General features: G+C 40.0%; 1 protein-coding gene across 5 annotated transcripts in view; it reads left to right on the top strand.

Annotated features, from left to right (window-relative positions):
• Positions 1-240: 240 nt before the first annotated feature.
• The window catches only part of ppp1r13bb (protein phosphatase 1, regulatory subunit 13Bb), a 41263-nt gene continuing 23392 nt past the window's right edge, over positions 241-18111 (top strand). For 4 of the 5 annotated variants that reach the window (XM_061929891.1, XM_061929890.1, XM_061929892.1 and 1 more), the window contains exons 1-2: positions 14262-14447; positions 15792-15939. In XM_061929891.1, the coding sequence (XP_061785875.1) occupies positions 14283-14447; positions 15792-15939 (313 nt within the window). In that variant the 5' untranslated portion in view covers positions 14262-14282. Of the gene's footprint in view, positions 615-819; positions 940-14261; positions 14448-15791; positions 15940-18111 lie in introns of those variants that run through there. The other variant, XM_061929893.1, reaches the window with a different exon arrangement.

Genomic DNA, 18111 nt, shown 5'->3' with positions numbered 1-18111 from the left:
TATTGTTTTGATGGATTGATTAATAAAATAAAATAAAATAAAATAAATCAATATTTTAAAAATGAGAATCGATTCTGAATCGCACAACGTGAGAATCGCGATTATTGTTTAGCAAAAAATATTTTTAACCCAAATAGGTGAAATTAGGTAATTTCCCACGGCACACCAGACTGTATCTCACGGCACAGTGATTGAAAAGCACTGCTTTAATGGATGCCTTCCATTCCAAGTTGACGTGCCCATAGTGTCACTTTGCCTGCGTAACAGCGCCCCTCCCACCACACTCACCGCTGTCCTCCCCCCACCCCGGACTAGCACTGGGCTAGCCCGCTAACGATGATTCGCTACATTTCGTGACAACATTTTGGTCACATTTTCTTCTTCCCGTCGACGGCGGGTGTTGATATCCGGCCAACTCCGAGCGACGCGGCTCACCAAGAGCCGAAAACATCGCGGCCGTTTATCCGCAGCTGGAAGCAGCTAGCGCGGCTACCATCTTGGTTAGCTCGCTAGCTATCCAGCTAGTTTGATTGATGGATGACATTCGACTGGTTTTCGCCTTTTTTAACATTTATTTATTCACTCCAGGGAACAATGATTCTACTTTGACGTTGGTAAGTAGAATTACTCTTGTCCACTCATAACGTCAATATGTTATTTATTTGCTGCTTGACGTCGGGCAAACTTCACTCTAGCTGTCCACAGCCACGCCTGAGCCATTTAAATCTCTTGTTTACGTCACTGTCTTTTTCCTATTATAACGTCCCTTGTCAGGAAATATCACAGCCGACTAAGTGAATATTTATTTGTGTGTTTCAGAGGGGACTGAGGCCCAGTTGGTTCGGTGTAAACGCAGTTCGTCTCGGGCAAAAAGTGGTTACATTGAGGATTTGCTGACTGCTGATGCAAGCCTAGTTTGGACCTGTCAATATGATGCCAGTAGGTGTACATTATTACTATCATTGTACCCTTCTCATACTGCATGGACTTGTGTGGCTTACCTGGTTTTGGAGATTATTCTTAAATTAGTTTAAAGAACATTAGGGGTTACAATTTCACCTTTGAATATATATGTATTTATATATGTGTGTATACATGTGTGTGTGTGTATATACATATCTACGTGTGTGTATATATGTGTATATATATATATATATATATATATATATATATATATATATATATATATATATATATATATATATATGTGTGTGTGTGTATATACATATATATATATATATATATATATATATATATATATATATATATAAAAATAAATAATACGGTGGGAGAGGGGTTAGTGCATCTGCCTCACAATACGAAGGTCCTGAGTAGTCCTGAGTTCAATCCCGGGCTCGGGATCTTTCTGTATGGAGTTTGCATGTTCTCCCCGTGACTGTGTGGGTTCCCTCCGGGTACTCCGGCTTCTTCCCACCTCCAAAGACATGCACCTGGGGATAGGTTGATTGGCAACACTAAATTGGCTCTAGTGTGTGAATGTGAGTGTGAATGTTGTCTGTCTATCTGTGTTGGCCCTGTGATGAGGTGGCGACTTGTCCAGGGTGTACCCCGCATTCCGCCCGATTGTAGCGGAGATGGGCTCCAGCGACCCCAAAAGGGACAAGCGGTAGAAAATGGATGGATGGATGGATATTAGAGATGTCCGATAATGGCTTTTTTGCCGATATCTCGATATTGTCCAACTCTTAATTACCGATTCCAATATCAACCGATAAATAAATAAATGATAAATGGGGCTTCACGGTGGCAGAGGGGTTAGTGCATCTGCCTCACAGTACGAAGGTCCTGAGTAGTCTTGGGTTCAATCCCGGGCTCGGGATCTTTCTGTGTGGAGTTTGCATGTTCTCCCCGTGACTGCGTGGGTTCCCTCCGGATACTCCGGCTTCCTCCCACCTCCAAAGACATGCACCTGGGGATAAGTTGATTGGCAACACTAAATTGGCCCTAGTGTGTGGATGTGAGTGTGAATGTTGTCTGTCTATCTGTGTTGGCCCTGCGATGAGGTGGAAACTTGTCCAGGGTGTACCCCGCCTTCCGCCCGATTGTAGCTGAGATAGGCTCCAGCGACCCCAAAGGGAATAAGCGGTAGAAAATGGATGGATGGATAAATGGGTTATACTTGTATAGCGCTTTTCTACCTGCAAGGTACTCAAAGCGCTTGGACAGTATTTCCACATTCACCCATTCACACACACATTCACACACTGATGGCGGTAGCTGCCATGCAAGGCGCTAACCAGCAGCCATCAGGGGGCAAGGGGTGAGTGTTATGCCCAAGGACACAACGGACATGACTAGGATGGTAGAAGGTGGGGATTGAACCCCAGTAACCAGCAACCCTCCGATTGCTGGCACGGCCACTCTACCAACTTCGCCACGCCGTCCCCCTAGATACCGATATATACAGTCGTGGAATTAACACATTATTATGCCACATTTTGTTGTGATGCCCCGCTGGATGCATTCAACAATGTAACAAGGTTTTCCAAAATAAATTAACTGGGAGCGGTATAGCTCGGTTGGTAGAGCGGCCGTGCCAGCAACTTGAGAGTTGAAGGTTCGATCCCCGCTTCCGCCATCCTAGTCACTGCCGTTGTGTCCTTGGGCAAAACACTTTACCCTCCTGCTCCCAGTGCCACCCACATTGGTTTAAATGTAACTTAGATCTTGGGTTTCACTATGTAAAACGCTTTGAGTCATTTGAGAAAAAGCGCTATATAAATGTAATTCACTTCACTTCACACAACTGATGTTATGGGAAAAATGCCAACATGGCACTGCCATATTTTTATTATTGAAGTCACAAAGTGCATTATTTTTTTAAACATGCCTCAAAACAGCAGCTTGGAATTTGGGACATGCTCTCCCTGAGAAAGCATGAGGAGGTTGAGGTGGGCGTGGTTGGAGGGGCGGGGTTGAGGTGGGGGGGTTAGGGGGTAGCGGGGGGGTGTATATTGTAGCGTCCCGGAAGAGTTAGTGCTGCAAGGGGTTCTGGGTATTTGTTCTGTTGTGTTACGGTGCGGATGTTCTCCCGAAATGTGTTTGTCATTCTTGTTTGGTGTGGGTTCACAGTGTGGCGCATATTTGTAACAGTGTTAAAGTTGTTTATACGGCCACCCTCTGTGTGACCTGTATGGCTGTTGACCAAGTATGCTGGCATTCACTTGTGTGTGAAAAGCCGTGGACATTATGTGACTGGGCCGGCACGCAAAGGCAGTGCCCTTAAGGTTTATTGGCGCTCTGTACTTCACCCTACGTCCGTGTACAAAGCACAGTTTTAAAAAGTCATACATTTTACTTTTTGAAACCGATATCGATGATTTTGAAACCGATACCGATAATTTCCGATATTACATCGGCAGTCCGATATTATCGGACATCTCTTATTTATATATATATATATATATATATATATATATATATATATATTCTTTTTTTTTTTAATGTGTATGTGTGTGTATATGTGTTTATAAGTGTGTGTATACATATACATATTTATATATATGTATATATATTTACTACTATTTCATTCACACCATATTTTTTATCTCTGCTAACATTTTATAATATTTTTCCTGTTTTAAATGGTTCAGATTATGATTTTTTTTTTCTACGTTAAAAGGAGTCATATTCTGAAACACATATAAAACACTTTGTTGTGGTCTACATATAACATGTAATGGTGGTTCTTTGGTCAAAATTTTGCTTAGATTATGTTCTACAGAGTTTACAAGCGGCTTTATGACCCGTTTTTTGAGGTTATGCCAATTTGTGGGCGGTTGTATTTCCACACCTCCACTTTGGCAGCGTCTTCTCCCTGTCATCATTGTTGTGGTTTTTAGCGCTTCCATATGGAGTCTACTGACAGATAGAAGTTAGAACTATGTGCTAATTTGTAAGAGAAATTAAATGGCAACCGTGGAGGATACATGTGCATATATGAGTCAGTCTGCCTCAAAACAAGAGAATAGTGAAAAAGAGAGAACTTACCGACGACAGCGCAGACGACAATGGCGTAAAGCACTTCAGATACATTTATACCGTATAAGGATAATCCGCTGATGTCACAGGACAGAGGAAATTCCAAACTGCTCATTTGGAGGAAGTATGAGATTATAAATATCTCTGCCTTGCACCCATTGTTTGATTTCAAATGTTCTGAAACCCATGCAGATTCCGAATACACAACACCATGTACCAATAGGTAAGAAAAGTTGGTTTTGCATAAAGGAGAACTGCAGTTTTTTTTTAATTCTGCCTATCGTTGACAATAATTATGAACGACATGACGGTTGGATTTTTTTTTATGCGTTCTAAATAACAAATAAACTTAAATAAAAGTCTGCTTACAGCGTAGCCAACTGGAAGTCTTCTATTTCTCCATAAATTCCAATAAATAACCATTCAAAAACAGCCAACAGTACTCAATTTACATTTTGTGATTTGAATATTAACCAAGTATTAGTGATTTGTTATTATAAGTGCTAACGTAGACAAACTATTTTTAGCGGCGCTGTGACCACAAGCCTGTGTACAGTTTCCTTGCTCCTGAGAAGTTTATTGTACATCAAAAATTATGCATCTCACCTGGACAGAAGAAGTCTGAGGACATATTTCGACAAGTTGGTACACAGCCATTTAGGACCCGGAAATGGTGAGAATGACACGAAAAGACGCTTGGTCCCCTTTAAGTGTCACCATTTTCTAATAGAAGAGAAGACAACCTACATTTTGCATAGAAGCAAGTTATAATTGTGCACATTTGGACATGATTACTATCATTTGTAGCAATGGCTTGGCTAGGTCAATGGTGTGTTGTTGTCCTCCTGGTGCTCACTTTTTGTCAAAAACATAATAGCTGAAAGAAAGCCCTTTTTGTGGCAGTGTTTTGTTGGGCGCTCCATTGTTTCCCTTTCCTATGCAGGTGTAACTGAGGTGGGTTCGGGTTACCTCTTGTTATCTCTGCTAAAGCTGGGGTTTTGCCTTTTGAGTTTATGTACAGTAAAATCTCTAAGGCCAAGCAAACATGATCCGCTTCCGCTTTAAGTCAAAATTCCCCATTGTAAATACAAATAATCTAATTCCCCATAGGAAATAGAAACAATCTAATTTCCCATAGGAAATAGAAACAATCTAATTTCCCATAGCAAATAGAAACAATCTAATTTCCCATAGCAAATAGAAACAATCTGTTCGAGGGTCGATTTGAGGTCTTCATACACCGTTTATTAACTGTACAGGCAATGTTTTTGTAAAATTTTTACATTGTACAACCGTAAAAAAAGTTAACCCTTGTTGGCAGTAAAACGAGATGCTGAAATAACTGAGTGTGCTTGTAAGGCGGGTCGTTTTGATTGATTGATTGATTGATTGATTGACAAGTATATTGACATCTTAAAGAATTGAATCCATGTAATGCTTTAAAAAGGCAAATGTATGGCACAAAAAGCAAAAAGGCTTGTTGCCATTGTGGGCCATTAAATATTCATCACATTTGATACATTCAATAATAAGATATATAACCTGTAACATGTATATAAAAAATTACGTTTTGAAAAATTGATAAATTATGTACATATACACAGTATACATGTCAGGTGATTTGAAAAACAATATACCGTATTTTTCGGAGTATAAGTCGCACCTGCCGAAAATGCATAATAAAAAAGGAAAAAAACATATAAGTCGCACTGGAGCCCGGCCAAACTATGGAAAAAAAACTGTGACTTATAGTCCGAAAAATACGTTATACATAAAATGGGAGGGGGGGGGGGGGGGTATATACACTATGTACATGGTCGTATCACATAAAGACTGAAACATCACACTTTTTAATTTACAGTCTGTTTTTCTTCTTTTGATATTTTTCAGTGCAGCCATGTTGTACTGAGCAGTCAGCGCAGGGACATCTAGTGCAATAAGTTCTGTGGTAGTCACACACCCAAAGTGTCACATAATTTGCCGGTGTGAACATTTCAGATAATGGTTACTTTGATCAAAATGATCAGTTTTCACGGTTTTGTCAAATGTTTTCAAAAGTACTTATACACACACTGAAATCTTTTAACCAAGTTTTATTTAATATAATCAAATAAGTAGGCACAAATAATGCTTTCTTAGCTGAAATAATACAATTTTATTCTATCTTCGTCCAGCTACTAAAGCAAACCATATTGTCGATGTAGATGCCCATATTTGCTGTATAGATTTACTTTATAAAAGAGAAGTGTGGGATACTTATATTGTTGCCTTATTTGGATTTGACTTTATTAAGAGAGCGCGTCGGGGCCCGCCCCACCGAAGTCGGCCGCCGCAGGACCGCCCAGCACAGGGCCACGGGAACCACCCACCTCACCTGTAGGGACCCCAAGGATGGAGATGGAACATCCAGCAACTGCCTTGGCGAATCCTCCCTCTGAGGGGAAAAAAAATACAAATAAAATAGAAAAAAAAATATCACAGACACGCTGACACACAATGTCACTACCCCAGCAGCTGGTCAACTTGCAGCATTGCGGAATACTTTGCAGCGTACCGAGCTGCCACGATAGACGCGGGGACTAGACCCAGCAGGCCCCAACCAATACGGGCATCCGGAAGGGATGGACATTGGGACCCAGGGGCCCCAGACCCGCACCTCATCGCAGGGTACATATATATATATATTTATATACATGCACACACACACACACACACACACACACACACACACACACACACACACACACACACACTTATATGTGCATATATACACATATACATAAACACATATATATATATATATATATATATATATATATATATACACACATAAACACACACATATATATATATATATATATATATATATATATATATATATATATATTAGGGCTGCAACAATAAATCGATTAAAATCGATTATAAAAATAGTTGGCGATTGATTTAGTCATCGATTCGTTGAATCTATGCTATGCGCATGCGCAGAGGCTACTTTTTTTCTTTTCTTTTTTTTTTTTTTTTTTAATATTTATAAACTGCAACATTTACAAAAAGCTGAGAAACAATAATCAAAATAAGTATGGTGCCAGTATGCTGTTTTTTTTCAATAAAATACTGGAAAGGATAGAAATGTAGTTTGTCCCTTTTATCCTATTATTAATCAATTAATCGAAGTAATAATCGACAGATTAATCGATTATCAAATTAGTTGTTAGTTGCAGCCCTAATATATATACATACAGTATATATATATATATATATATATATATATATATATATATATTATTGTATATATATATATATATATATATATATATATTTATATATATATATATATATATATATATATATATATATATATATACGCCCCTTCCCCCTAGGGGCAACCCTCGACAAGCCCACATCCAGACAACAAACGAGAAGGAAGCCGGCAAGTTCGCCAGCCCCAACAACCACCACGTGCACGCGCTGCCACAAGTCACAACATCGGCCACCACCCCTGTTTTGATTGGGGTATGTCGTTTGTCATAGAGAAGGACGTTAATTACTTTTGTATTATTATCAGCAATAACCTGCCATTAGCATGCTAGCTTGCTTCTCCAGTCAATGAGCAGTAGTGAGTTTATCGAAGTGCAGTTATCAATCGTGGTTTTACTGTAATGCTAACCGTCTGTGGAGTTTCACTGCAGTTTATCATGAAAAGGGCCCTATTATGCAAAACAAAGTTTTTTTTAATCTATTGGTAGCTTCTGTTGTGTATTTGGATTCTGCAAGTACCAAATATTGTAAATTAAACCTTTAAAGCATTACGATGATATTTATAAAACAATCTTTCCCTTCCTTTATACTACTGCTAAACGATTTGTTTGGAATTTGCCAAATTTGTGACTTTTTTCCCATTGGGGGCGGCATGGCGTAGTGGGTAGAGCGGCCGTGTCAGAAACCTGAGGGTTGCAGGTTCGCTCCCCGCCTCTTGACATCCAAATCGCTGCCGTTGTGTCCTTGGGCAGGACACCTCACCCTTGTCCCCAGTGCCGCTCTCACTGGTGAATGAATGATGAATGAGGTGGTGTTCGGAGGGGCCGTAAGCGCAAACTGGCAGCCACGCTTCAGTCAGTCTACCCCAGGGCAGCTGTGGCTATGAAAGTAGCTTACCATCGCCAGGTGTGAATGAATGATGTGTTTTCACTTTTCTGTAAAGCGTTTTGAGTGCCTGGAAAAGCGCTATATAAATCTAATCCATTGTTATTATTATTATTATTATTGGTGATGTCAGCGGATTATCCACATATGGTCTAAATTTACCCAAAGTGCTTTGCGCCAGTCCGCCATTGTAGTCTGTACTGTAGTTAATAAGCTGCTTCTTATTCTCTCACATCTTGTTGTGAGGCAGACTTTCTCGTACATGCACATGCATCCTCTGCTGTTGCCATTTCTTTTACACAGTATTAGTTGTAACTTATATCTGTCAGTAGACTATATGGAAGCGCTAAAAACTACAACATGGCTGATGGGGAGAAGATGCTGCCCAAGAGGAGGGACGTAAAAAAGACAGCTCACAAAATGGTGCATCCTGGAGAGACGTTCAGAAAGGTGCTTAAAAGCTGTCTATAAAACATAATTTCCGCAACATTCTGACCAAAGAACCACCACGTTGAGTAGATCACAATAAAGTGTAAAAAAATTCTACTAAGACCTCTTTTAAAAGAGTAATTGTTACATATCATACCAACTTTATTTATAAAGCCCTTTACATCCCTATGAGTAGGGCTTGGGGATATGGACCAAAACTGATATTGCGGTATTTTTAGTCCGAATGGGGGTATACGGTATATACCGGTATCTTAAAAAACCCCGCAGAGTCCTTAAGGTTGCCTCTGTGTTTTACGGTATCATATTTTTCGGACTATAAGGCGCACTTAAAATTCTTCCATTTTCTCAAAAATCGACATTGCGCTTTATAACCCGGTACGCCCAATGTAAGGAATGATTGTGGTTGTGCTTACCGACCTCAAAGCTATTTTATTTGGTACATGGTGTAATGATAAGTGTGACCAGTAGATGGCACTCACACATAATAGATACGTGTAGACAATATGATACCAGTAAACAACACCAAAACTTTAAATGTTCCATTGAGAATATAAAACATTACACACGGCGCTCAAAAATCTGTCACAATGTTTTAGTACGACTTTGGTAAGCTATGAAGCCACACCGCTTGATGGATTTTCGCCGCATTTAGGGCTGCAACTAACAACTAATTTGCTAATCGATTAATCTGTCGCTTATTACTTCGATTAATCGATTAATAGTCGGATAAAAGAGACAAACTACATTTCTATCCTTTCCAGTATTTTATTGAAAAAAAAACAGCATACTGGCACCATGTTCTTTCAACTTGCCAAATAAAACAGGGAAAATGTTGCAAAAATGTTAGTTTTTTTTATAAAGTGCACCATTGTCATGCACAATAGCAATAATTTTGCTTGGGGGAATTTCAAACCTGGCTACTACCTATTCCAACCATTCTGCAATGTTGGATGCTGAATGTCTTTCCTCTAGTGGCATGGTCGTAAGGCAGATTGACTTCATGTTCCATTCGTCTCCAATGTAACGGCATGTATTACCAAGGTAGGCTTCCGTGGCTACACTTGTCCACACGTCACACCAATAATGACACAGAAATGTAACTCATCAGAACTGGATCAGATATTGTACACGTTTCTGTTGTGAATAATAAAGGATTCATTTTAGGCTGCCTCTAAATAATAGCATGAAATATTCCAGCACCTTCATAACGTCTAGTTATACTAAAGCGTCACTCAAATCTAAATAGATTTGGCCCAGCTACATTGATCCATTATGAAACGAACCTGAGATATTTCTGTCCGTTACGTTTATTTCGAAATTGGTAACCGTGCGTTTTCTCTCTCAAAACGGAGTCAAATGTGCCGGAGACACATTATCAGCCCCGCGTTGCAACAAAGGGATAACGTTAACGTTACTCACAAAAAAGCTGAACTCATGAATGCCTGTTGCGACTCAAAACAACACAGAAAATGCACTCTCCAAGAAGTTCCTAACACTCTGAAAGTTAATACACAACAGTTGCTGCTTCGCTTCCTTAAAAAAATCTCCTCGTCGTCACGTGAGCTGCACATGGCACATCATTGGCTGGCTTACTGCCACCTCATGAGACGCTGTTTTGTACTGTTTTTGTACTTACTTTGATTATTGTTTCTCAGCTGTTTGTAAACGTTGCAGTTTATAATTAAAGGTTTATTAAAAAAATAAAAAAATAAAATAAAAACGTAGCCTCAGCGCATGCGCATAGCATAGATCCAACGAATCGATGACTAAATTAATAGCTAACTATTTTTATAATCTATTTAATCGATTAGTTGTTGCAGCCCTAGCCGCAATACGGCTATTATAGTCAGACGTACTGTGCTTCAATATACGGTATTATTATGGTGTTTGTATAAGGACTGCAAAATGGCACCCATTAGCAGACATATTACCTGCCGTTTTGTTTCGCATTATTATGCAAAACCAACTTTTCTCACCTTCTGGTACCTGCTGATTTGTATTTGGGATCTACATAAGTACTGAAAATGTGTATAAACCTGAATAGACCTGCTCATTGGCAGTGCGTCTTATTATACAATGCGCACTATGGTCCGTAAAATACGGTACTGGGATTATTTTAAGTTGTAAGTACTAACGTAGTGTGTTGTTTATTCTTATGAAGTAAATAGCTAGCCGTTACTATGTCAAAGCAAATGTTTTAATTTTGTTCATTATTGTTAGGTTTATAGCTTCACGTTTGTGCACGGGGATAGATGGAGCTTCTATTCACTCACTACGGTGATAGCCACTGGCTGTTAAGTTTAAAAATAATTTTCAGCAACCTAGCCGCTATACTACAGTAGCTTAGTCTGCACGGGCTATGGGAAGAAGCACTTTTAAACAGATTTGTAGCTAAATATTTGACACCCCGAGTGAGCAGCAGAGAGGAGCTATTGTTAGCTTCTGTGCTAAGTCGCTAATAGACGTAGACAACAAACGAATGAGATTAGTGATAAAGTCGCTACAAAGAGGTATATAGGTTCTCAAGCAGATTGGTGTATGTTTAAATAAAGCTGTAGTCACTGTCACTCACATATAGTCTAACACAGTTGCTGTCAAAAGCATTGCATCACTCAGAAGTCGAGAAATCGGCCCCGTGCCGCCATATTTCTAAAAAGTTTGATGTGCAGGCGCAGAGAAGAGCAAACGGCCGTATAAAGGCACATCAAATGGTGTTATTGTCTCAAATATATACCGGTATTAACTATAATACTGGTATTAAGTATAATACCGGTATACCGCCCAGCCCTACCCATGAGCTATCCATATTGTTAACTTTGCTTCCTTATAATATATTCCAAAGCAAAACACTTAAAGGGGAATTGCCCTTTTTTGGAATTTTGCCTATCGTTCACAATCATTATGAGAGACAAGAAGACAAACGTTTTTATTTTTTCGGCTTGTTCTAGGTAGCTGGCAATGCAGCTAATGGGAGCAATCACTTTAAAAATGCATTCATAAACCCCTCACCAATATTTCATTTACGATCCGTAACCTGTTTATTAACCAGGCTATAGCGACATTGTTATTGTAAGAGTGAACACTGAGGAACTCTTTTTCTATCATAGTAACACATCGGCGTGCTTCGGTTTTGGTCGTAAAAGCTACCTCCGGTGAGAGATAAGGTAGCTTCTATGTCAACACAAAATGCGTTTGAGTTAGTAACGCACAACACTGAGATACGACACCTATTTGCACTGACTGAAAAACATGAACAATCCTATTACAGTATCTCTAAAGTATTAGCCTACATTTCATGTTTTGTTTGTACACAGCTAGCCACACAGCGTATGTACTGTAGTTGTAATAACACGCATGACGTGCTATCATGATCGATATAAAGTGTGACTCACTGGATGGACAGTTGTCTCTTTGGTTGAGCTGGCTGGGGACGTTTTTATGATGTATTTGGGCTAAGAAAGCTATTTATGTCAAAATAGGTTGTCTCCAACTTCCACATTTGCAGCTCTGAGTGGCTTTCACCTCACTCTATCGGCTTCCGTCTGCTCCATACATACAAAACGTTGATGGAGGGTTTTGAAGTTGTCTTAGATTTCTTTTAAGGCTACAACGGTGATTCCTATTACCGGTAGCTGCATCTTCCAAGCGTTTTTTATCAAAAAGTGCAGTTTCCCTTTAAGTGTTAAGGGACCTAAGTCTTTTCACACCAGACTAGCTTGCTATTTTGCTTGATTTTGCGCTCCACTTAACCGTATTGTACTAAGCAGCCAGGACAGAGCTACACTTGGCAATGGTAGAATTTTATAGAGGCGTCAACAACAACAAAAAAGCCAGACACAGCTGAAGGCTTGCTACCTTTTGTTAATGTAGCATTATTCTGCTGAAGTTTGGGAGTTGAAAACATTACATCTTTTAAAAATGTATTGTAATAATATATATGTATTCATGGAGACTAAGAACTTTACATTAACTGTGAATGCAGTCTCATGATGGACTATTTTGAGTGTGTACGTTTGCACCCTGTGGCAGCGCCCAGCTATCAGAGTCAAAGAGTCAGTGGAGCAGATAGCAGAGCGAGGCCTGCATCGCACTGCGCTGGCTTCTTTTGCGTGATCCCAGCAGCCAATGAGACTTGGGCACAACATCCACGTAGTTCCTGAGCTGAGCAGCGCGCTGTTGTGAAGGGCAACTTGGGAGCTGAGTAGATTGTCAAGTGGCGTTAATCTCAATGGCGGAAGCCGGGTGCAAAGTGATTTACAGCCATGGCAGGAAAAAAAATGCAGCGTCTTGTCTTGGACGTGAGATGTGCGCAAGTATTCTCGTCTGTGTCATCAAATTTGACATTTTTTATGTTCATGCCTGCTGGATCTGCCCCCTTTTATTCTTTGCAATATTCATTTGACTTCCTCTCAGCCAGTCTTTATGCACATCAGTCATCTCTCAATCTAAGGCACACCTGCTTTCATATGATATTTTACATCTTCAAGTCTTTCTGCTAGTTATAAAGAAAATGTAATCACTCATTAGAAAGTCAGCGTCACTTCCCTCATATCAAATCATGGAAATTGATATACTCTAAAGTCAGTCGCAAAACCCTGTAAGTAACTTTTGAGCATTCTTAATGGGCATTCAGTGTACAGATAAGTTAAGTTTAAACTACAGTACTCCTAAAACATAATATAAAATAACATCAATTGTTACATAATATATAACAATAAAGCACACAATTCTTGAATAACTATAACTATAATACTACTTTTATAACACTATCATACAGACATCCCGCAAAATTGTCATATTAGAGTAGTAACAAAAGATGAATCATTTGCTGTATTGACCAGCATATAAGACGGGCCTTCTTTTTTCAAGACTTGCTTTTGGAACAATGTTTTTTTAAATACAATCTCTCCAGGTCACGGTGTGTGTTTCAGTGAGTGACAGGAAGAAAAGCTATGTATAACTCTCTAGAGGACGAATATACTGTAAGACGACCAGCTTATTTTTAAGACCAGTCTTATTTTCGGGTTTATACAGCGTTTGCCTTTACGCAGCAACACAGCCCCGCGCTGTCCGACACCGTCATTGTCTATTGTGATGTACTACATAACATTTAAGTCAGATGGCAACTATCACTTTCAACACAACGCGATACATGGGTCTCAGGAGCTAAATTTGACAATTATCCTTTTACACGGTGTCATCACAACGCAGAAGCTAGCATTCGCGGCTAACATAAACCGTTAAGTCCTCATTCAGCATCACAATCTGGCATTTTCTTCTGTCTGTTCTTGGCAAACAGCCTTTTGTGTGCATTACTAGTGGACTTGTTGGCAAGGATCAAGAAGGATCAGGCCTGCTAAGCATCTTTCTCCATTTTGTCACATTCTACAGCTTTACATGAGAGCGCCATGGCAACACAAATAGGGCGACAGATACAAAGACACATGTTTTTACCCACAATTGACCCTGCCCACTTGTCAGTCCAAACGACGGGAAGTCCCTGGCACAGACAGCCAACCACCCTGAGACTCTCTCTCTTCCCAGCACTCTACCCCCCTCCCCGCCTAAAAAGCCAGCGTTATTTTCCTCCCAAGTCTCCTCTGCGCCACCCCCCCCCCCAAACAAAAGCGTCCCGCTCTCAGTTTGAGCTCGGCATGGCTTTACAGTTCACGCTATAGACGTCCAGGATGAAGAGGTTTCTGACAATCGTGTTGCGAAGCCTGGTCAGCTTGTCCAAGGACAGCCCCGTATGGGCCAAGGAGCACCACCCGCCGGCAAAGAGGGAGATCAGGAGGAAGAGAAGGGCGCTCAGACGAGCCAAGAACGTGGGCAGACGCAACTTAGTGAGGGTGGTCTGTATCGCAGATGGACCACTAGTGTCCTTTTGCTCTTACTATTGCATGCCAGTCTATGGTTGTATTTAGTTTATTTAGTGCTTGTAGATTGTTGCTGAAGCAATAGTCACTGTCCTGGCATGCACTATTTTATATCGTCTTCATGCCCTCCTAATTTGGAATTGTCCAGTGCTGTAATTTTACTCAAGTTCCATTATTCTATTTTTCCTAATTTGCTTATAATATTTTAATTGCAACTTATGTATATATTACTGAATTCTGAATTTAATTCAAATTGCATTCATTATTCTTAACAGTTTTTTATGCAGCTATGCAACGTACAGCAATTTACATGCACCAGTAAAATACTAGATAGCAGTAGCCATCGGCAACACTTTTATCTATTTTAATAACATTATTTACGGTTTCTAACTATGTGTTTCAGTATAGTATGTGTTTACTCTCAGGGAGTTTTAGGAGTATTGCATATCAATAAATCTCCAAAGTCTCCAGCTCACTATCCTTGTATTGCTATTGAGTTATGGATCCAAGCGTTTAGGATCCACAGCCTGCTGGCTGCGGAGAATGTCAACAATGACTCACTTTGGCTTTGAAGAATTCCTTGGGCAGAAATCTGTAGGTCGCTTAGATATTTCTTCTTCTCTGACTGTGGCATACGAAGGAGCCCTGTAAATACATCATGGTGTGAAGATAAGATCAATTACGCTCTGGTGCAAAGGTATGGCAGAAAAAGCTGAAAGTTAATATTCCGGAATAGCCCAGCCAGAGTCCAGACCTAAATCCCGTTCAGGATAATCTGAAAAGTGGGGTGGCAAGTGCGCAACGTCTTTGTTATCTGACACTTTTGGAGCACTTTTGGAAGCTACAGTGGTCCAATGTCACTCCTATCCAAAAACAAAGCAGTAGATGAAAAGTGTGCACACTCATACAACTAGATAATTGCATATTTTGTTTACTTTCTAGTTGCCTTGTACTTTGCCTTGTCACGTTCTACTACGTTGCCTGATATGTGCACGTCCAAAGTGCGTTTAAACAGCTCAAGATAAAAGACTTGTCTTGAATGTTGTACCAAAAGGGCATTGGTATGCGAGTAAAGAAGCATGCAGGGACATGTGTTGCAATGCTTTACGTCTGTTACAACCTGTGAACGTTGAAGGCTGTGGCAAGCCCAAATTATAGCGAACAGGCTTGTGGCACGCACAGACATGAGTAGCGATTTAGCCAACATGCAAAGTGTCAGTTGAGTGAAGTGTGGCTGGAAGGGATACAGCTGAGGTATGGATAATGCAAATGTAAACAAGTCCTTCCCTCAATGTGTACTTTAATGTCCCTTCTTGTCAGATGATATTGACGGTGTACCTCAGCGATGGGGAGCAGGCCTTGACGGAGGTGCCCATCACCCCAGAGACGACGTGCCGTGACGTCGTTGAGTTCTGCAAGGAGCCTGGCGAGAGTGGCTGCCACCTGGCTGAGGTCTGGAGAGGCAACGGTAAGACTGAAAAAGATTAGTCTTATTTATTATTTACTTTAAAATGCCAACAAGAATCAGCTCCCCGTGGGTGAATCTTCACTTGCAAGACTCTCATGCAGAATTTAGCTTCTCTGGCTAAAAATCTATCATGAATATCTAGGAATAAAATATGTCCCAACAGAAAAACTAATCTGAAATGACAGACTTTAATGTTAGGACCAGACTATTACTGTCACAACACATTCCACATAAACAATTTGCTTCCGTCCCCACGCAGTGACACTGTGTGTTATCAGCATTTCTTTTGCCTAGTGGGGCCACTTCTCTGTTGAAAGCAACCTCCCAGCCAAGGGCTTTAGTCAGGGTTGGGCCAGTGCTTGACAAAGGCAGATGTCTGCTCCTAAAACCTCCCAAACACCTCTTTGTTTTCCGTGTGCCCCAGTCAGTGTCCTGCACACACAATACAACCATATACATTGTCTTACTTCAAATTCTGCAGGTGGTTCTGTTGTGGGTGTTTCCACTGCTGTTGGTTGCTTAATAACTCTGCTCTACTCTTTCTATTGGCTAAAGCAGGTACTAGTAGGTACTGTTTCTGGTACCTAGTCAGGGATCCAAGCAAGTTGAGCTGGTATCATATTTGAAGACCAAAAACAAATAAGACCACGATAAACAAATAAGCTAGCATTAGCTTACCCTGTTGTTGTGTCTACTAATTCACAGTCTCCCTCAGTCTTCTTTTGGATACCGTAAATTCCGGACTATAGGCCGCTACTTTTTTCTTAAGCTTTGAACCCTGAGGCTTATAAAACTGTGCGGCTAATTTATGTATTTTTCTTTGCTGACAGCCATAATGCAAATAGTTAAAAAAAAATCATAAGCAAAGAGACTGTGTGTTATTGTTCGTGCTATGGCGCCATCTTTTGGACGAGTTAGTTTACTGACAGGTGCTGCAGAGTGAACGTCTACAGCAGGGGTGTCCAAACTACGGCCTGCCGGCCTCTTCAATTTGGCCTGTGAGACGGCACCAGTCCAATAAGCAACTTGGCCAGGCACAGTATTTTAATATCATATACAAAATAGCCAACGTTTTGACAACTCACATTTTGTCGCCACCTGATGGCCATCGAAAAAAATTCATGTCAGTGACCATTAATTGTACATCCATGTAAATATGTGCACATTATTTACTTATATGACCCAATCCAAACAACCTTCCCTAGTCATGGTGCAGGAAAAAAATGTTTGCCAGCACAAAAATTAAACCAACACGGTCACACATAACACAACCTGCTCATTGTAATCTAGGCCATTCAACCATGGTAAGAAAACATTGACAAAATATTTCTGTGTAAATAACTCATTTCACAACATATACATTTGGCAACTAATATATGGAAAAATATATTTTTCTTCAAAAACTTAGTGGCTACGGCTTTTATACCCATGCGCTTTATAGATTGCATATGACGTCACATCCGTTTTTCTTCTTCACGGCTTAATTCATACGATGGTCAAGCAGCTAGACCATAGCACTAAAACAATTGAGAGTGAGTCTAGAATTTGAGCAGAAAATGTCGTATTGCGGTTCTGTTCTTGGATTTTACAGTCGTTCAAATAGAGAGATAGGAAAGAGCTTTCAGAGAGTCCCGAAAGAAGTAGCTCATAAAGGTAATAAAGTCATGTAAAAAAGTGCGTCGAAGAAAATGGCTCTTAAAAATATTACTTTCATCATAGTTTCTTGTGTTTGCAGCGATCACTTTATAAAATGTTTGTTTGAACATTTGATTTGTTTGAGAAACTTTCTGTGATGCAATTGAGTTATATATTGTTTGATAGCAGAACTAAACGTAAAGAAATGACAATAGATCGCATTAGTTTTTTGTTCTTTTGTGGTTGCTATGCCTGAATATAACTACAAAGACCTGGTTGTGCAAATAAAATAACGTCATGTTAGGTCCAAGTAATACGGTAAATACTTTGATTGTTCGTCCAATACACCGTATTTTTGTTGTCGATTTTCATACCATAAACTAAAAGCGTAGTTGTTGTGCAGGAAAGCCAAGTGCTTAATTCGACACGGATGTCCACATTGTAGCATCTTTGGTGATATTTTTTAGCATCTAGACAGTATCCTTAGTAATATTAATAAACTAGATGAATAAATCTTGTAGGCTCAACAGCATATAC

Source organism: Nerophis lumbriciformis, linkage group LG34 (assembly GCF_033978685.3).
Source record: "Nerophis lumbriciformis linkage group LG34, RoL_Nlum_v2.1, whole genome shotgun sequence".
Lineage (NCBI taxonomy): Eukaryota > Metazoa > Chordata > Actinopteri > Syngnathiformes > Syngnathidae > Nerophis > Nerophis lumbriciformis.
The sequence above is the reverse complement of the archived record's forward strand: the minus strand, read 5'-3'. Positions and strand labels throughout refer to the sequence as shown.